Here is a 20,300-nt window from a genome sequence, read left to right as displayed (position 1 = left end):
AGGAAGGGGTGGGGTAAACAGTGGCACTATTTCCTGGTAGCTGGAGCAGGGCCCTTTTGGTGGTCTGACCTCCCCAGGCTTCTCAGACCCAGCCCGTGTGTTTGCAGACACTGCTAAATAAATACAACCACCAATACCACAAGCTCTTTAAGGATATCCCCTTGGAGGAGATGGTGCTCAAAGGTAAGCTGTCTCCTTGGAGTGGCTGGCAGGTGCCCAGGTCTTCTACCTTGGGCAACTGAGGCACCAGGTAGATATGGGGACTGGCTGTTCTCTGGCTGCAAATGTGTGGAGGTCTCAGGGGGACTGGGCTGGTTTGAGATATGAAGTTGAATTTATGAAGATTTTCTTGTGGCTTTCAAATCTTATTTCTCTTCTGTTCCTGTCAGTGACTAATCTTTCTTGCTCCATCCTGTCCCCGAGCATGTGGGGGCATTTGGATGATCAAGGGCCTCTCCCCAGGGTGGGGCGGGGCCATCTGCCTGAGATCATGAAAGCTGGAGTTTGGTTGCCTGGGCCGGAAGCTGCTGGGACTCCGTGGGTTATGGTGGGGAGGAATGGGGCAGGTAGGATTCTCAGGAGCAAGACTCAGGGTGAGGGTAGGAACAGACTGGTTGGCAAGGATGGGGCTTGGGGATTCTGAGGAGGGCGGGTACTGAGGCTGCCAGCTGGGCTTTGAATGTGAGGACCTAGGCCCGGCGGCTCCTTGGGTAGACCTTGCTCATGGCAGTCTTCTCCCTGTGACTTCCCAGTGTGCTCCTGTGCCCTCCAGAGGGATCTCCTTGTCCAGGGGCGGCTCTACATCTCCCCCAACTGGCTCTGCTTCCATGCCAACCTCTTTGGCAAGGACATCAAGGTAATCATGAGTGGTAAGGGGGGCCTGGCCTCACCCCAAGGAAGGACACTTTCCCGCACTGTGGCCATGCCTCATGTTGTGCCTGTCCCTGTGCATGCCAGGCACACGGTGAAACCTCTCACTGGTTGGATGAGCAGCTTCAAGGAGTCTCATCTAGTGTACAGGGAAATAGGGTCTTGATATTGACCCTGCATTTGGCCCGAATAATTCACAGTGAAGTTATTCTGCTCTGGATGTTTCAGAAATGCCTTCAGGATCAGAGAGGGGTGTTACATGTGGGGAGGAGGCATTAGTGTGGTCAAGGGCTAGCTCAGGGAGCTCCATGACTAGATGATGGGATTCAGAGTGTCCATCCCTGGTCTCCTGACTGACGGATCATGCCTAGGTGAGTCTCACCTACCATATGCTGCCAAGCCTGGGCAGAGGGTGGGGACACCAGAAGGGAGCCTGGGAGAGAAGGTTGACATGGGGCTGGGTTTCCTCAGGGTGTCCACACGTGGCTTGGTGCCGGCTATGGCTGGGCCCTGAGCAGGGAGCAAACGGCTCGTGTTCTCCCTCTTAGGTGGTCATTCCCGTGGTGTCTGTGGAAATGATAAAGAAACACAAGATGGCGCGGCTCCTCCCCAATGGCCTGGCCATTACCACCAACACCAGCCAGAAGGTCAGTGAGTCTCTGGGCCAGCGCAGCCTTATCAGTCTCCATCCCACCCCTGACTCCGCCCCTCCCTGGCCTTTACTTCTCCCCACCCCACAGCTGTCCAGAGGCCTCGGTCTTGCTGCCTTTCATAGCCTGATGTCCCCATGGTTCTGCCCCGGTCTTGGCACAGCTTGGAGCACATCTCACTCTGCTCCTCTCTGTTTCCATGTCTCAGTATGTGTTTGTGTCGCTTCTCTCCCGGGACAGCGTGTATGACATGCTGAGGAGGGTCTGCACCCACCTGCAGGTAAGGAGCTCTGGCCCCAGATGCCAGGACCCACTGTTGGGGGAAGTTGGGCCATCTCCGCACATGGAACATGAACAGGGAGAAGGGAGGAGCGCCAGTGGGGCCAGTGGGGCCTGTGTTTCCCCATGTGTATAGGAGCCCTCCCAGGGGCTTCCTTAGCCGCCACGAGGACAGGAGGACGTGGCTGCAACCCAGTATGTCCTACAGCACTGCAGCTGGCCCCAGTATATCCTACGAAGTTCTCTGGTCACTGGTGAGGTGGGGGAGGGGCAGGGACAGTGGCATGGGAGAATAAGTTTCTTGGGATTTGCTTTTCTGCTCCAGTATCAGTTAAGGAGGCCCTGTAAACTCTGGGCACCGGGTTTCACCTGACACGAAGCAGCATATTTGGAGGTAAAGTTCTCCTGGGGAATGCCAAGGCTTCCCCTGTCTGATCCTGCCTGCCCGCTTTCCTCCTCAGCCTTCCAGCAAGAAGACCCTGAGTGTAAGGAAATTCCCAGAGGAACCCGAGTGCAAGTCTCTGGTGAGAGGGCTCAGGCAGCGTGCAAAGGCTGCTGGCCTGAGGGTGACCGACTTTGAGGCTTTAGGGTCTCCATAGGGGGCCTAGGTGTGGAACTGCAGCAGTAGGCTCAAGAGCGGGTGGCTGTGCTGTGCCAGGGTTCCCCTGGGGCCTCCTACCATGCACAGCCATTTAGGTCCTGGGCAGATTTGCTGACTTTCTGAGCAGAACAGCGGTCCAGCCCCAGAACACTGGCCAGTTTGGGTCCCACCCCTGTGTGCACGAAGCTGGGGACCCATCCTGTTCCTTTGGCAGAGTCAGGAGGGGCTTTGAAGGGACAGGCGTGTCCCTGGAAGAGAGTGCCCAGCGCCATCACTGTATGGCATAAACTTTAGCTTTGGCCAAGGGGTTTCAGCATCCTCGGCAGCTATTGGGTGTTTAGCCAAGCATGTAGATGCATAATGACATCCAGGGACTGGGAGGTGATGTTCCTGTTTTTGCTGATAGGGACCTGAGTCCCCACTGTGAGGTCACTGAGCTCAGGTCAGAAGGGGCCATGCTTTGTGCCATCTGAGGCACGCTGTGTGCAGGTACTTGGCTTACCTGAGATGCTACCATGTTTCTACATCAGCGATCTCGGAGGACATTGTTCTTGGCAGAGCAGTTGGTGCCGCAGCAAGGGAGCAGATAGGAAGTTGATTAGTGTTGCCATGCCAGTTGTCCACACCCTGTATCTGCTTCCCTCCTTGGCTAGGCATGCATATTGGGAATATCTGGACAAAGACTCAAAAACCTGTTGTAGGCCCTTTAGGGTAACAGAGCTCCCAGGTGCCATGATGATACAACTTCTCTTGTCTCTTCTACAGGAAGTCCTCATTCCCGAGATGAAATGGAGAAAAATATACCCTCCCTCCGGGTCCCTGTTGCTCCCAGACAATATCCCCTGTGTCCCTCAGGGATCGATGGACTCCACAGACAGCCTCTTTCCTTCCGGGAAGCCTCCAGAGCCTGGTGAGTTCAGGGTCTTGTCCAGTGGGACCGGGTGTTCTCTCCTAGTGTGTGAAAAGGGCTGTCCTCGGCTAGCAGGTTGTCTGAGAGCTGTTGCTTTCTCCAAATCCACATGGGGTCCCACTCCCCTGAGAATGCTGTCTAACGACTGTCATCGCATTGCAGAGAATGCTGTCTGTGAGGCCCAGGAGCATGCGGAGGAGCCATCGAGAGAGCAGGAGCTGGGGCTCTGGGATTCGTATCTCCTCAAGGTCATCTTCATGGTGTAGGTGACTGTCCTGGGGAGGAGGGTAGACCTGTGGGGGGCTCTAGGTGTGTGGAGGGTGGAGAGGTCATGGTCTAGAGCCAGAAGAAGGTTCGGAGCCAACTCCAGGCTCTTGAGTGCTATGTGAAGGCCCTGGGGCTTGTCCTTTTATATGCAGCAACACAAAGTGTCTCCAGATTCCCAAACCCCTATGACTTAGGCTTAAGACTGTGGCATGCTGAGGGCAGGATATGAAACTTGAGAAAAGGAAAAGCTACTGCCCAGGATTTGGGAGACAAAGTGTTGGCAGATGAGAGAGGGCCATTGGACGGCTGGGGAGAAATCCTGCCCAGGAGAAAACCCCGCTATCCCCAGTGCCCACCTTGAGGGCAGTGGCTGGATCCCTGGCCTGTCTGCAGCCTGTCTGAGGACCGGTGGAGCAGTGAGCGCGGTGGGAAGTATGCTCGCTGCCAGCCCCTGCTCCCCTCCCCTCCTCTCAGCCACTTCCCTGGCGCTGCTGCTGAGTGTGACTGTCAGCCATAGCTCCTGAGGAGCAGTGGGGCCACCACCTTGGGAGATGTCATGGTGGCCTCCCAGAGGAGGCAAAGAGGGAACCTAGTGGCTGGCAGAGGGGGTGGGATGAAAGCTTGAAATATATGGCCAGGGCTCCCCGAAAAGGCCCAGGACTCCTTCTGGGGTGATGGGGACGAGTGCCAGGAGCTGCGTGGCCTTGTGAAGAAAGGTGCCAGGCCGGAACATGGCTGCGAGCAGAGGCTTCTTTAATCCCTCCAGTTACAGAAGGGGCTTAGGCCCCGCTGGTTTTTCTGGTGAGCCACCGAAAGTTTCCTTTTTCTTTTTTCTTTAAAAATGTGTGTGTGTTTGTTTTTGTTTTTGAGACAGGGTCTTGCTATGTGGTTGAGGCTGGCCTTGAACTCACTATCTAGTCCAGGCTGGCCTGGAACTCACGATGATCCTCCTGTGTGCTGGGGTTATCGGCGTGCACCACTACACCCAGCTAGAATGCCCTTTTTCTAGAAGGAAGAGTCAACTGTTTCTCATGCCTGTTTCTCCAGAATCTGCTTCTTGGTCATGTCCTCGTCCTACCTGGCATTTCGCATCTCCCAGCTGGAACAGCAGCTGTGTTTCTTGGATTGGAATGGGCCAGTCCCTGGGCACAGGTGCGGCGGCCTTTAGGCCTGAGGGTTGGGGTAGGAGCCAGGCTGCCTGTCCCCCTGGCTGCACTTGGCCCTGTTGGAGCTGGTTTGATGGCTGTAGTGAAGTCGAGCAGTGTTGCAGGGACACAGGTCCCACTTGCAATGGGGGGAGAAAGGCTTCGGGCCCTCCTGCCTGCACCTGTCTGCCTTGGCCCTTTCTCTGATCTGCGTGTCTTCCCTGGGTGTAGGTAACAGCTGCCTGGCCTTTGTCCTCACACCTCTCCAGAAGAAAGCTCAGTGCTCAGACTCCAGGACCCCCAGTTCATGGTGCTGCTGTGCTGAGGCCGAGTGTGAAGGAAAACATTCCCACTCCTTCCCCTCCCTGTCTTCTCCCGCCCTCCGACAGTGAGCTGAAGCACCTGTTTACAAAGTAACCGGCTCCTACAGATTTTGGACTCAAACAGAAAGCTAGATTCTTGGAAGCAGCTGAGGAATTCTGTATACTAAGCTTCAGCAGCCACTTCAGTGAGAACAACATTTAACTTGCTCCTTGGAGACCTCTCTGGCACACAGGCGGAGCTCTGGGGGCCACCTCAAGAGACAAAGGCCACACTTTGATACCTGGAATGTGGCTCCCTGGGGGGGTGGGGCAGAGGCCAGAGCACCTGTCTGCTGTGTTGCAACACACTTCAGGGCCCTTGGGCCCAAGAGTCCCAGTCCTGGAGCCCACAAGGCTCTGCAGGGAGCCAGGCACCGGTTAAGCCTGGGCAGGGGGTGTGAAGGCAGGCAAGAGGGCTCCCAGCAGGGATTCCAGCAGGAGATGAATGTGCACGCTTGAGCAAGGTCCCTCTTTCAGAGCTCAGCTGAACCCTCAAAGATAGTGTCCACAGTAGGGAGTGTTGTGGGGCTGTGAGGCCCCAGAATTCCATGTCCCCAGCTGTCACTTTCTGGTGAGACAGGTAGAGTGGAGCTTTTGATCACTGTGGTCACAGATCTGGTACTAGGTCTATCCTTGGTTTTCTCAACCATTTCTAAAGTGTCCCAGGCCCTGGAAGTACAGGACAGGAAGGATGGGAGCTGTGATTTGAGGCCTTGCTGTGTTCCCCTTGCCTGACTGCCCCCATCTCGGGTATGGCCAACAGCAGCCTGTGGGGAGGTTTGGCTGGGGAGCCGAGTGTGATGGTGTCATTGATGTCACCTCTGTCAGAGTGCCAAGGGCCATGAAGGCGCTATTCTCCATTAATAAGGTGGGGTTGTCCCAGGTGAGCCTAGTTCAGTGCAGGGAGCAGGAGAAAGGGCTCTGCCTGACAATCTTGGGGACCCGAGGGGTAGGGGATGACAAGGATGGTTTTGCCTGGAGAGTCCTTCTCTGTTCTAGCAGGAACTCTGGCCTGACCTCCCCAGGACTCTCATCTGCTGACAGGGTCTTTGGAGGTTCCCGGAGGGTCTTAAGGGCGTTAGGGAAGAGCACAGGTGGAGTGCATGGTGTCAGAAACAGCTACTGTTTCCCCCTCTCCAACACAGAGAAGTTAGTCAGGGAGATCCAGGTGGAAATGATTTATTGCAGAGCTGTGATTGTCCTGTTGATGGCAAGCCCTAATGAGTACTGGCCGGCAGGACTGGCAGTAGGTCCCAGCTCAGAGCCCAGACTGGAGGTCTCTTCGTCCTCTCCTCATCCCCTTTCTCACATTGCACCTGGAGCCTGATCTTGTGTGCTTCTTGCGTCGAATCTGTGTCTCAGGTGAAACTCACTTCCCGTATCCTCGCAGTGCCACACTGGATGAGTGCCTGGCTCTGGGCTTTTGGAGGCGGGGCAGCCCCCTTCATCACTCATTGCCATCGTATTTTCAGGGAAACAATCCTCCTTGCCCAGTGCTTCACCTCCCTGGTCCTTGCAGAAAGGCAGGAAGAACAAATCCATTCTCTGAGCCTCCTTAGGTTGAGCTGGTGGCCGTGGCAAGTGCCAAGTCATGAGTGGCTGTGCCAAGATGCTAGGGAGCCTGGTCCCCAGCCAGACTCCGGGCTCAGGAAGGGCAGAGGCCTGCAGTAGGGCAGGTGGTTCCAAGTCCCGTGTGGGGCCTAGAGCTCTGAGCGATGTGCTTGTGCCAGTACTGCCTGGGCATCCACTCTGTTTCTCCTTTTGTCCCCCAACCTGGTCCTGCTGTGCTGTGCTACAAACTATGAGAATTTATACATTCCCACCTGCATTGGCTGAGGCTTCTTTAATTCTCTGAAACTGGGTTTATCAACCTTGGTTGATCCACCATGGCATTAGCTTTGACATTTTAAAAAATAAACCTGTTATTTTCTAGTGTCCTGTGGCATGGAAAGTTCATTTTTATCCTGTGACTCATTTAATCCTGTGTCAGTAAAGGTACTCTACTGACATACTTGGCACGGAGGAGACTGAGAGAGCCCAAGTCATTCCCAGGATCCCAAGGACACTGCAGATCTCAAAGGATCTAGGGAGTGGGCTTGCTCCCCAGCCTGTGGCAAGGGTGAGGGCCACCACAGCCTTCTTCCTCTGCTGGGTGGACACCGATGGACAGTGTGTCCCCATTTCTCCTGTGCAATGGCCCCTAATAGTTCTTGACTCAGGAATTAATGTATGGAAATCAAAGCCAGAAGGCTCCTGTGTCCTTTTCTATGACTCTGAGCTTACAGAGGCTACATTCTGATTTGGGTCACATCGTATTTCTTCTGCCCCTGTGAGTCCAGACCCTGCACCAGCTGCTGTGTTAAGCATGAGGTACTGCAGTGACTGTGCACGCAGTGGCTGTACCCTAACGGCACCTGCCTTAAGTTTATGCACAGGTGAGTTCCAAGTGAATTTATGAACAAACAAGGGAACTGCAGATTGGGATCAGGTTCCATAAAGGTAAGCAATCATGATAGGAGGTAAAGAGGGAGATGGCTTTAGATGGGGCAGTCAAGAAGTTTCTCTGAATTGACCTTTAAGCTGGTACCTGTAAGACAAGGTGCCTGTGCTAGGAGCAGCATTCCTGGAAGAGGGATCAGCAGCAAATGATGGGAAAGGGCGTATAGGTCTCTAGGCTACTAACCAAGTGACAGTGATGTGAAAGCTCAACTCAACAGCAAAGAAATGACTCCCTAGACATTTCTCTAAAGATATAAAAATGGCCAGTAACCAATTAAAAAATAGTCATATTAGGGCCGGGGATTTAGCTCAGTGGTTCCGCTGCCTGCCTCGCAAGCGCAAGGATCCAAGTTCGATCCCCAGTACCAAAAAAAAAAAAAAAGTCCTATCACTACTAATTATAGGAATGCAAATCAAAATCATAATGAGATACCACCGCACAGTCATTAGGATGGCTATCAAAGAAACAATGGTTAGCAAGGTCCTGAGTTCGATCCCCAGTACCAAAAAAAAAAAAAAAAAGAAAACAATGGTTATCAAGGATAGGGGAACATTGGAACTTTCATGCATTATTGATGGGAATAAACAATAGTATAACTTGTGGTCACCATAGTTCAGAGGCAGTTCATGGGGACAGTGTTTGCTTAGCATGCTCAAGACCATTCAGTCTGTAGCATGCATACATGTGCACATATACAGATGTAGCTGGAAAAATTGTATGGTGTTTACTCAAAAACTAAACTACAGAATTATCACCAGGTGAGGTGGTTTACACTTGTAATCCCAGCACTCAGGAGGCTGAGGCGGGAGGATCATGTGAGTTTGAGGCCAGCCTGAGCTACATAGTAAGTTCAAGACCAACTTGAACTATATAGTGAGATGCTGTCTCAAAAAACACAAAAACAAACAAAAAACCAGAATTGTCATATAATCCAGCAGTCCCACGTCTGCGTGTGTACTAAAAAAATTGAAAGCAGGTCTTGAGATATTTGTAATACTCATGTTCGGCCAGAAATTTAGCTCAGTGGTTCTGGCACCTGCCTCACAAGCACAAGTTCCCGAGTTCGATCCCCGGTACCAAAAATAAAAAATAAATAAAAATAAAGGGAGAGATAATATTTACAAAAAAAAAGAGTAGGAAAAATTTGCCGGGGATTTAGCTCAGTGGTTCTGGCGCCTGCCTTGCAAGTACAAGGTCCCAAGTTCGATCCCCATACCAAAAAAAAAAAAAAAAGTGATACTCATGTTCACAACAGAATTATTCACAATATGAAAAGGCAGGGGGTGCGGCTTAGTGGTAGAGTATTTGCCTTATATGTGCACGCTCTGGGGATTGATCCCCAATACCAGGGGATAAAAAGGAAGAAACAACCAAATCGTTCATTGATGCATGAATAGATAAGCAAAATGTGGTGCACTCATGCAATGAATATTCAGCTTTGAGAGGGATGCAGTTCTGACATGTGGTATGATGTGGATGACCCTTGACATTTGGTGAGCACAAGAAGCCAGTCAAAAAAAGACAAATCTGTGTAACTCCACTCATGAGGTACCCAGAGTGTCCAGGTTCTTAGGGACAAAAAGTGGAACAGTGATGAACCTCAGCGAGGAGAGGCGGGATTGGGGAGTTGTTTCATGGGTGCAGAGTTTCAGTTTCACAAGATCAAAAGAAATCTGGAGATTGGCTGCACATCAGTGTGAATATACTAAACATTACTGGATTACACACTTAGAACGATTAAATGGTAGAAGTTATGTATATTTTACCATATTTTTTAAAAAATTAAGAAGAGAGATTAGTGAACTAGGCAAGGGAAGAGAGTTTGGATTTTGTAGACTCCCTGGGTATGGAAGCTCAGATCTGAAAGTGTGAGGTCAGCAGGGCAGCGTAGTGGTTGCTGAAGTCAAGCGCTTTCCTCTGCCGTTGGATGGACATGCCTGGCTGGGTGCAATGCACAGAAAAACACGGCTGCTAACCTACAGGCTTCTGGGGGACTTAGAAAAACCAATCCAATCCCGTCCTTTAAAATACGACCCTCCTTACTCTTCAGGAACTGGTTCATATTAACACCATCTCGGAGAAGGCTTATCATTACATATTTCTAATTTTTAAGTTGAAGGAGTTAGGTTTATAAGGGATAAACAACTTCCTTATTTGGGGAAATGGAGGGAAATACACATGGCAGCGCCTGGGTTTTGCACCGTGGACCTTAGCCAGAGGGGAAGGGCCCTGGGAGGGCCAGGCGTTCTAGAGAAAAGAGAATTCAGGAAGGAGAGCACCGGCAGGACTTCAGCCCATCAGAAATGTTCTAGAAGGGCCGGGGATTTAGCTCAGTGGTTCCACCGCCTGCCTCGCAAGCACAAGGTCCCAAATTCAATCCCCGGTACCAAAAAAAAAGAAAGAAAAAAATGTTCTAGAATAAGACACTGTTCACCCCAAGTGCCTCTCACCTGGTTGCCATGTCATTAGGCCCCTGCTAACCTGGCAAGGTCTTGACCTCCATGCTACCCCTCTCTCCCCTGGCTCCATCCTGGCTCCCTGGCTCCATCCAAGGCTGATTCTGAGAAGGAAGAGATGACAACCGGCCCACTAGGTGGCAGCAAAGTCTAGCAAGAAGGCCCGGAGCCAATGGGTGAAGGACTTGGTTGTTCTCAAAGCCAGGTCCCTGTGGTCTTGTGTTCTTGCTGGGGGAAACAGGCCCCGGCTTCTTCCAAGCCCAGCGCACCGCCAGTGCCACAGAAGAAGGGAGTCTACAGGCAGGCCGGGGGGTCCTCTCCCTTTTGGAGGCTGCTCCTCCCTGCCCAAGGCCTGCGGTGACTGAGAAGGTAGCGTTGCCAGGGCTCCCCAGACCGCGCAGGCCTGGTGGGTGGGAAGGCAGAACCAGCAGCTTCGAAGCACAGGTGTGTGTCTGTGTGTGTCTGGGTGTCAGGGTGGGGCGCTCAGTTTCTAGGGCTTGGAGACCCCGGGCTCTTCCCGGCCCGCCCTTGCTGTGCGCGGCATCTTTTCCCATTCGGAGCAGAATGAAGCTGTGCCCTGTGCAGTGTGCAACAGTGTGGCAGTGACACTTTCTCCCCCTGCTTAGGTAACACGGTTCAGACCCCAGGGAGGAGAGGTTGGAAGGGTAGCGATTAAGTATGCTTTGTCCACGGAAAGCCCTGAAGCCTCTGAAATGATAATCCAGAAACCCGACTTTGTCCCGCTAAGTGCCGACCTCCAGGGAGACAAGCTGCACCTGGTGCCCGTGGGCCCTCGCCGGCCGCCCTCATGTGGCAGGGCTCTTGCCTCCCTGGAATGTGTTCCTTGTTTGCCACTCAGTGCCTGGCTGGGGGCCAGACCTGGGCTGCTCAGAATGCGACGCCCCCACTCCTCGCCTCCTCCCTCCCGCGGGATCTGAGACAGGCTCTCTTCTGGTGGAAGAGGCCAGGCTGTGCTTTGCCCTCGCCCCCAGGGGTCACCCCGCGGGAGGCTGAGAGCAGAGGCCTTGAGGGGACAAAGCCCAGTGAAGCAGGGAGCATGGGACATTGCTATCTTATCCCATTGGCAGCTTCTAAATTGGGCTGGAGTGGGCAAAGAGTTACTCACAAGCTGTTCATTAACTTGCTAAATACAGAGAGGCTGGCTTGGGCACCACTTTGGGAAAATGTGACACCCACCTCTCCCGGATTCAGTCTAGCATGAAGGCGTGTTAATTGGTGTAGGCTTTCTGATGGAAGTTTTTCTTTGCTGCTGGTTCCAAATGCCAGGCTAATCTGAATGGCACACTGTCTTCAGCACATACCTACAGTTAAACAATTTATTAAGCTGCTTCCAAGGGCTCCTGAATATGTTTCTACAACTACAGTGACACTGTCACTTTCTGAGCACTTGAACAGGCTCTTTGCTGGGTGCTGTTTATATCTCAATTGACTCTCAATACAACAATGCAGTTTTCACAGTTTGCCCTGTGGAAGCAGACATTGATAGAAATACATACAGTATTGACCCCTCGGGGAGGCTGGTGAGCAGTGAGCGGTGAGTGAGAGGGAATTGCTGTGTAACACTGTGAAAACAGGGAGGGGGTATGGCAAGTTCTAAAGAGGGAGTCACGCAGGGTTACTCAGCGGCACAGGGGTGGTAGCATGTGTGGGTTGCAAAGAATGAGATTTGGATCCTAGGAGAGATGTAGAGGGGAGGGGCTCCTCCTGAAATGTGGTTTGAAAGGGTAATGTCAGTAAAAGTTTGGGGGTGTGGAGGGTGGTGCTGGTGAAACTGGAGAAGATACCTAAGTGGGCGGAATCCCTTTGGATCTAAATGCCAGGATAAAAAAAGAGGCTTGATCTTTCTGGCAGTGAGGGGTTACTGGAGCTGTTGTTACTTAGGAATGACGGTAAATTCGGTGGGCTAGGAAGATTCCTTTGGCAGCAGAGTGCAAGGTTAATGAAAAGTTCCATAGAATACTGTAGTCTAGACTGTAGTCAGCTTCAGCACTAGTGACATTTGGGGCTGGAGAATTCTTTGTTATGGGGGTTATCCTGTGTGTCGTAAGATGTTGAACCATATCCTTGGCCTCTGCCCACCTGATACCAAAGTAACCCTCACCTCTGGTTGTGATAACATAAAATATCTCCAGCCATTGCCAAATGTCTCCTGGGGGAGGAGGGTGGGCAAGACTATCCGTAATTGAGAATCATTGGTCTGCCTGGCAGGAAATTAAGACCTGGGCCTCAGAATATTGGCAGGTTTTGTTTTTGTTTGTTTGTTTTTGGTACTGGGGATCGAACTCAGGACCTTGCACTTGCGCGGCAGGCATTGGAACCACTGAGCTAAATCCCCAGCCCTAAACTGATTTTAGTTTTGTGTTTTTTTCTTGGGTACCAGGGATTGAACTTGGGTCCTTGGGCTTGAGCAGCAGGCGATGAAACCACTGAGCTAAATCCCCGGCCCCTGGCAGGTTTTGTTTTTAATTGTTGTTTTTTGGGGTGCTGGGCTGATTGGTTGAATCTGGGCCTCATGCTATACCACTGATAACAACACCCCAGCCCTTGAGCTACACTCCTGGGAATTTTCTTAACATACTGTATCAGCCCATTGGCTTTTAGAATAGCTGATAAAAGTTAAAATGGTTTCCTTGCCACAGGAAACTCATCATCGATGTCAAAGAACTTAATGGCATAGGAAAAGAAGCCCTAGAAGTAGATCATTCTGCATATTTGAAATCTCTAGAGAAAAATCCAAAGCGGCAGATAATGTACTCAAAATTCATAAGCAAGAAAGTGGCTGATATCAGAATTGCTTTTCCCAATTTTATCCAACCCCCAAGTCACATCTTACTGAAGAGCTATTTTGAGTACGGAAAACCCACTCTGCCTGCAGACATAAAGCCTACTAATCTGAGTTTTCCTAGGCTTGCATTTACCCTTCTAGAATATTTTTTTGGCAATAGATAGAGTGGATGGACAGATCCTGGCCTGTCAATGAAGACACCTGATTTCCCAAGAGGTGTCTTTATCTATAGCAGGAAGCAGTGAAGGATGGCCTAGTAGCTGGCTGCTTATTTTTGTAAATAATTTAATTGGAACACAGCCATGCCCAGTTGTTTATGTACTATATTGTCTCTGGGTACTCTGAAGTTCCAAGGCAGAGTTGAGTAGTTACCATAAAGACAATAAAGCATAAAATATTTACTGTCTGGCCCTTCAAGGAAAACTGCCAATTCCTGGCCTAATGGAAAATGCTTGTGTTGTACAAATTGTGGACTCTTATTCTTATTCTATTGGTAGGTGTTCTGGTTTCTATCTAGAGGTCCCCCTAAAGCAATCATAGGCAGGACCTTTGGAGGGTGATTGGATTGTGGGGCTTTATAGCTGACTTGCTGTTAAGGTAGGGCCTGGTTGGAAGAGAGGGGTCACTGTGGGTGTGACCTGGAGGGCTGTATTTCCCTTTGTGGCTCCTCCTTTCTCTCACTGCTTCCTGTCCCCCATGACATGAGCAGCTCTCCTCCCTCCACCCAGGCCCCTTTGCCATGCCACCCTGCCTTGGAGCCAGCTGACTATGGACTGAAACCTCTATACGCTGTGAGGCAAATAAACCTCTCCTCCTTTAAGTTGTGGGTGTCAGGTATTGTGTCTCAGCAATGAGGAAAGTGACAGATTTTCATTTATTTTTTTCATTCAAATAACTAAGTTCTTACCATGGGTTAGGCACTGGGCTAAGTGGTTGGGATATATTAGTGAACAAGGCAAATCAATATGTTTCCCTTCATAGTGTTTATATATTCTAGAGGTGAAGGTAGGGAGATTGGTAGTAAGCAGTAACTAAATTGTATAGTACATTAAAAGGTGATAAATTCTAAGAGAGAATGGGGAAAGGCAGAACAAGAAAAGCCAGATATGGCAGCACATGCCTATAATCTCAGCTACTCAGGAAGCTGAGGCAGAAAAGTGGCAAGTTTGAGGCCAACCTGGATAACCTAGCAAGACCTTGTCTCAGAATAAAAAGGGTTGGGAGTGTAGCTTAGTGGTAGAGTGCTTGCCTAATATGTGCATGGCCCTGGGTTTGAGCCCCACTACTGCAAAAATAGGGGGGTTGGCAATGCTGATAGGGAATGCCATTAGAAGAGAGGAGTCAGGGGTGGTCCACCTGAGAAGCTGGTATCTAAGGGAAGACTTAAAAAGAAGTGAGAAAATAAGCTTTGTGGAACATTTCAGGGAGAGAGCACAGCACGCGCACAGGGCCTGAAGCAGGAGGGGGCCTGGTTTGCTTGTCTAGAGCAAGGATGCAGGTGCAGCTGGAAGAGAGAACAAGAGGGACAGGACTAGATGAGGTCCAGGAGAGGGGGAAGCAAGGAGAGCATATAAGAACTTTGGATGAAATAGAATAATCTTTTATTATATAGGTTTAAAGGATCATTCTTGGCTGCTAGGGAGGGAAAGGTGTAAGCAGGGAGATTGGTTAGATTTCTGTAGTTATCCAAGTAAGTGATGACGGTGATTCTGACCAGGACGATAGAAGCAGAGATGGGGGAAATGGGCAGATTCTGGATATATTCTGAGGGTAGAAGCAGCAGGGTTGCCCGTTGATCTGGAGATGGGGTACTATAGAAAAATGTCTAAGGGATGACTCCATGATTTTCGGCTTGAAAGGATGGAGATGGAGAAAGCCATGAGTGATACCTCTATAAACTGGGGAGGAAGATCAGAAATGCAGAATTAGACATGGGGTCAGTGTGGTGGATTAACTAATGGTCAACTTGGAACGCCCAGCTGAACTGAATCAGCATGGTCTGGGTGTGGAAGACCCACCTGAGGATTGTTGCCAATAACATAAAAAGAACTGGAGGGGAAGATCATGGGCTGTTGAGTTTCTCGAAGAAGCTTGCTGAGGGTAGTTTTCCTGACGGGAATTTGGCTGTTCTCTCATCACTGGAGTTCAGGTCCTTGCTGTCACTGGGAAAGGCTACTGCTTTTATCAGGGGAGCTCTGATCTTTGCCATGAGCATCACTTCCTAGTTCCAGTGTAGATCCCTCAGTCTGGTGGCACAAATCCTTCACCCCATCGGCATAGAATTTCTAGCTTCCACCCACTGGCCTTTGGGCCTTCTCGGTGCAGATCTTCAATATGGACAAGCATGAGACATTGCCATGAGCTCTTGAACAATGGCTGGACTTATGGAGGACACTGCCTTGGGCTCTAGGCCTTCAGCTGGACTTATGTAGGATGTTGCTGGATTTTTGGCTGGATGCTTTCAGTCTCTACTGTGCAGTTAATCTCTTGTACTCCTCTGCATTTGACTTTTGGGCTGACTCTTACAAAATAATCCCATAAATTATGTGTCCTGTATTAAATCTATTTCCCTTGCAAACTCTGACTACAACAGTAAGTTTGAGATGAGTTTTAGACCCCCAAGTGGGGATGTCAAGTGGGCAATGGGCTGGATTCAGGAGAGACGTTTGGGAGGTATAAATTTGGGAGCTACCAACATATGAATGGTGTTTGTAAGCATGATCCTGGGTGGGGTCACCAACGGAGTTAGTGTGTGTTGACAGAAGCTGGAGGACTAAGCCCTGAGGAACACTATCAATGAACGATCAGGAAGAAAAGGAAGAACTGGCAAAGGAACTGAGCAGTGCCTGATAAGGAAGGAGGAAATCAGAAAGGTTTGGTGTCCTGGAAACTAACAACCATATGTAAGGGCAGAGACTGTGACAAATACTAGGAAACCAGTTTTACTGTGGTTCAACAAATGCTTTTTCTTAAATATAATCTAGAACTTTCCAACCTGGAAAACCTCAAATAATTTCATGATAATGGGTCATTCTTTCAATGTAAAAATGTCCTGAGACCTAACTTCAACCACTGTGGGAAGGTCTGAGACCTCAAAGGGCTTCCAAGTTTGATTCAGTGTCTCCCAGGTTAGACTCCATCCACTGTCCTGTGTTGCCACTGTCTCTTGTGCCTTGGTCACTGTCTTTTTGGCTCATGTTATACCAACTCCTCATCCTCCATTCCTCCAAATGACCTGCTGCCAGGATGGATGGGTGTCTCCAAACTGTATGTGAGGTTTACAGTTAAGACTATGCCATGGAGCAGGAAACTTCAGTGTATAGACATTTGATGATGGGAATTTCATAGCATTTTAATGACAGCAGGAATCTCAGTGGCCATGCATGCCAGTAGGGCCCTATCTCCTGCTGTGTTCCTGGGACTCAGTTCTTTCACTGATCTCCCCCCTCCTCATTTTCTTTCTCCAGGCCATCCAATGAAAATGGAAATTTCTTTCATTATTTGGCATAATCTCTCTTGTATTCTCCTGGCCCACGTGGACTAACTAAATTCTTCTTAATCACAGAGGTCTAGATGTTTGCCTCAGCAAACCAACAAGTTCTCTAGAAAAAACTGTCGTGGTGGTGCATGCCTAGAATCCCAGCAGTCTGGGATATTTAGGAAGGAGGATCGAAAGTTTGAGTTCAGCCTGGGTAACTTAGCAATTTAGCAAGACCCTGTCTCAAAATAAAAAAAAAAAAAAAAAAAAGGAGGGCAGGGGATATAGTTCAGTGCAGTCCCTGGGTGCAGTCCCTAGTACTGAAAAAAAGAAATGAAAACATGTTATGATACATTCCTAGAAATCAGGAAGGCTACATTCAATTTTGGTTTTATAGCAATCTTTCTAGTCTGTTAAAGCAGAAAAAAGTACTACTACTAACAAGATACAGTACATCCTGTTGGTTAAGAGTAAAGGTTCTGGCCGGGCATGGTGGCACATGCCTATAGTTCCAGTACTTGGGAGACTGAGTTAGGAGGATCACTGTGAGTTTGAGGTCAACCTGGGATACATAGTGAGTTCAAGGCCAGACTGAACTACATAGTAAGAACCTGTCTCAAAAAAACAAAACAAAAAAAAAAGAGTAAAGGTTCTGGAATGAGAGTACCTACATTTAAACCTTCAGTTTATTTAACTTTGCTAACTCTAAGCCTTAGTTTCTTCATCTCTAAAGAGGTATAAGAGTAGCATCCCTACTCTGAAAATCTAAAATCCGGAGTGCTCCAAAAACTGACTTTTTGGGCACCAACATGATGCCACAAGTGGAGAATTCCACACCTGACCTCATGTAATGAGTTGCAGTCAAAATGCAGGTATACTAAAAATATTGCATAAAACTATCCTTATGCTACTTGTAGAAGATGTGTGTGAAACATGAATGTATCTTGTGTTTAGACTTGGGTCCTATCACTATGATAACTCATCATGTACATCCAAGTATTCTAAAATCTGAAGCCTTCTGGTGCCATGTATTTTGGGAAAGACACACTCAACCTACATTTATCTTTCAGGCTTATGGTGATTTTTTTTTTTCTTTTTCTGAGACAAGGTCTTGCTATGTAGTTCAGCCTGGCCTTGAACTCACTATGTAGCCTTCGAACTCATGGTGATCCTGTCTCAGCCTCCCGATTGTTGGGATTACAGGTGTGTGCTGCCATGCCCACTCCTATGATTATTAAATGAGAAAATTCATGTCAAATCTTTAGAATTCACTGGTATATAGAAAGACCTCAATAAATGTCAGTTATTATCTGTTGAACTTCAAGAAATAAATGTAAACAAATATTAAAAAATTCATTGTTGGTAGGGCTATAGGAAATGACAATTTTTTGTTTTGTTTTTTGCAACAGAGTCTCACTATGTAATTCAGGCTGCCTTGAATTTGCGGTGATCTTTCTGCCTCAGCCTCCCGAGTGCTGGGATTATAGGCATGCACTTCTCTGTACCCAGCTATATTATACAACTGCGCAGTGATATATACTGATTTTTAGATGATTCTCTGGCTACCTATATATTCATGTGCACTGATGTCCTTTTTAATCGATGCACAGTAACTATTTATTTATGGAGTCCTCTTTTGTTGTCTTAATCCCACTTTTGTATTTCTTAAGGAGAAAATTGGAAATAAAAATGTTATTTATGACGAGTGTTTTATAGGTTTCACTTTTCTTTTTTTTTTTTTGGTACCGAAGAACAAACTCAGAACCTTGCGCTTTTGAGACAGGTGGCAGAACCACTAAGCTAAATCCCCAGCCCAAAAGGCTTTTTTTTTTTTTTTTTTTTTTTTTTGTGGTAGCAGGGATCAAACTCGGTTCCTTGCGCTTGTGCAGCAGGTGGTGAAACCACTGAGCTAAATTCCCGGCCCTATGACGAGTGTTTGCAGCACTGCTATTCCTAAGAACCTCAAACCAGAACTAACCCGAAAGCCCAACAGTGAGAACATAGCTAAGAAAATCACAATCTTATCTTGACGTAACCCCATGTTACCTCTAAGATAGTGCTTGCACATGGATTGCAGATAGGTAAAATGTGAAAATCCCTAAGAAATCAGCAGATCCACTCAAGGGATGCCCATGACTAGACTTAGATGCTTATTTAGTGAGTTCCTTATTTTGTCAGGTTGCTTAAGTTCATCAACCCCTTCTATTGCAGCTTGCTCTTCTGCAAGCATGAAGTCACACTGATCAACAAGGCATTCTGACTTCTGTGGCTATGCCATGAAAGGACAATGGGCTGGTTTTTCTTGATAAATAGCATATCATATATGTATAGTTTTTTTTGTTTTTTTGGTACCAGGGATCAAACTCAGGACCTTGCACTTGAGAGGCAGGAGTGGCACCACTGGGCTAAATCTCTGGCCCATATAGTTTGTTTTTTGAGACAGGATCTCCCTATGTAGTTCAGGCTGGCTGGCCTTGAACTCACTGCATAGCCCAGGCTCACCTCAAACCCATGGTGATTTTCCTGCCTTGGCCTCCTGAGTGCTGGGAATATAGGTGTGTGCCCCCATGCCTGGGCAATAAATGGTTTCTATACTCTCATTTACCCATTGACAAGTAGTAATTTACCCACTGACAAGTAATAAGTAATGAGTGTGCGGTGGACACTATGTTAAGCAGCAGAGATTCAATGGTGAAGATGTCAGACCTGCTCCTTGGCTTCCATGGCTCTCAAAGTGCAGTGGGAGAAACACAACCCCAAAACTGCATGTGGTTTGGACACACTGAGAGGACTTGCAATTCCGGGGAATTAACAAGGAAAGTGAATTGGCCTGATGCATCAGGGAAGATGTCCCCAAAGAAGAGATTACATAGGAGGAAGGGATTACATAGAAGTTTCTCTGCTGAGGAGTGCGGCAAAGAGTAGAGGAGGAGAGACAGCAGATCAGAAGGTTGTAAGGCTTTATGGGAGGAACCAAGGGCACTGAAATAGAAGGCAAGAATGAGATGGTTTGTAGAGAGGCAGAAGGGTTAGCACAGGACCAAACTGTGCAGAACTTTTATGAAAGACATCGGCTGGGCCTAGGGATGTAGCTGAGTAGTTCAGTGGTTGCCTAGCATGCACAAGGCTCTAGCTTCCATCCCAGTCCTGAAAACAAAACAAAACAAGACAAAGACAGAACACAACAAAAACGTGCAATCAACAGGCCTAGGAGGTTGATGGATGTAAAGTCTGGCTAGAACTGGGGAGGGCAGTGGTCCCATTTCCTGAGTTAGGTCACACCGAGGAAGAAGATCTGCAGGGGAAGATGATTCGAACTTTGAGATTTGTTGAGGATCCTGTGAAATATCCAGGTGACAATGCCCAGTGGGCGGGGCCATGGAGGTACAGGTTGAAGTCTGGGTGAGTTCAGAACAGCAGTGTAGGTCCGATGTACCTAGATCTACCATTGACCACGGTAATGACAGGGAGAGCATAGCACGTATAGGCTATGGAATATGGGACAAAGCCCTGAGAATCTACATGATATAAAGAAGAAACTGGCAAATAAGAGTGATTAGAAAAGCAGAAAACTTTCACAATAGTTAAAGGAAGCATGGTTTTAAAAAGAAGGTTTAACATTGCTAAGAAGCTAATAAGAACTAGTGATTTTTTGGTGAAGGAATGCAGATTTCACATTAAAGTGGGTTGGGAAACAGGAGGGAGGTAAGGAATTGTTAAGGCTGATATAGGTGCTTTAGATCTAGCTGGGAAAAGGTGGGAGCAAAAGGTCAGTGTCTACAGGGAGACATGGGGTCGTGCTTTTCTTTCTATTGGAAGACAGCAGTGGTTTTATACATTGAGACACTGGTGGAGGTGCCAGCACAGGTTGGTGATGTGTGTGAGAAGGAACTGTTTGCACAGGGTCTCTGCGCAGATGAAGGGATTAGCATCAGCGCTGAGGCCACTGTAACAGGAATGAGGCTCAAAGAGGAGT

The 20,300-nt window shown here is 48.7% G+C and overlaps 2 protein-coding genes across 13 annotated transcripts in view; both read left to right on the top strand.

Annotated features, from left to right (window-relative positions):
• Gramd2a (GRAM domain containing 2A) overlaps nucleotides 1-10,107 on the top strand; it is a 38,518-nt gene extending 28,411 nt beyond the window's left edge. For all 11 annotated transcript variants that reach the window (XM_021236981.2, XM_087198946.1, XM_087198944.1 and 8 more), the window contains 9 exons: nucleotides 108-183; nucleotides 753-856; nucleotides 1,419-1,517; nucleotides 1,729-1,800; nucleotides 2,261-2,323; nucleotides 3,166-3,310; nucleotides 3,473-3,572; nucleotides 4,625-4,729; nucleotides 4,954-10,107. In XM_021236981.2, coding sequence (XP_021092640.1) covers nucleotides 108-183; nucleotides 753-856; nucleotides 1,419-1,517; nucleotides 1,729-1,800; nucleotides 2,261-2,323; nucleotides 3,166-3,310; nucleotides 3,473-3,572; nucleotides 4,625-4,729; nucleotides 4,954-4,957 — 768 coding nt within the window. In that variant the 3' untranslated portion in view covers nucleotides 4,958-10,107. The remainder of the gene's footprint in view (nucleotides 1-107; nucleotides 184-752; nucleotides 857-1,418; nucleotides 1,518-1,728; nucleotides 1,801-2,260; nucleotides 2,324-3,165; nucleotides 3,311-3,472; nucleotides 3,573-4,624; nucleotides 4,730-4,953) is intronic.
• Nucleotides 10,108-10,347: 240 nt separating this feature from the next.
• Nucleotides 10,348-20,300, top strand: part of Myo9a (myosin IXA) — a 305,400-nt gene continuing 295,447 nt past the window's right edge. Inside the window, exon 1 of one of the 2 annotated variants that reach the window (XM_087198928.1) lies at nucleotides 10,348-10,484. The gene's annotated coding sequence lies outside the window, so the exon portion shown is untranslated. Of the gene's footprint in view, nucleotides 10,485-11,462; nucleotides 11,596-20,300 lie in introns of those variants that run through there. The other variant, XM_087198925.1, reaches the window with a different exon arrangement.

The sequence above is a fragment of the Heterocephalus glaber genome, unplaced genomic scaffold (genome assembly GCF_053883595.1).
Source record: "Heterocephalus glaber isolate CG9 unplaced genomic scaffold, H.glaber_assembly_v1.0 deba00001689, whole genome shotgun sequence".
Classification (NCBI taxonomy): Eukaryota; Metazoa; Chordata; class Mammalia; order Rodentia; family Bathyergidae; genus Heterocephalus; species Heterocephalus glaber.
The sequence above is the reverse complement of the archived record's forward strand: the minus strand, read 5'-3'. Positions and strand labels throughout refer to the sequence as shown.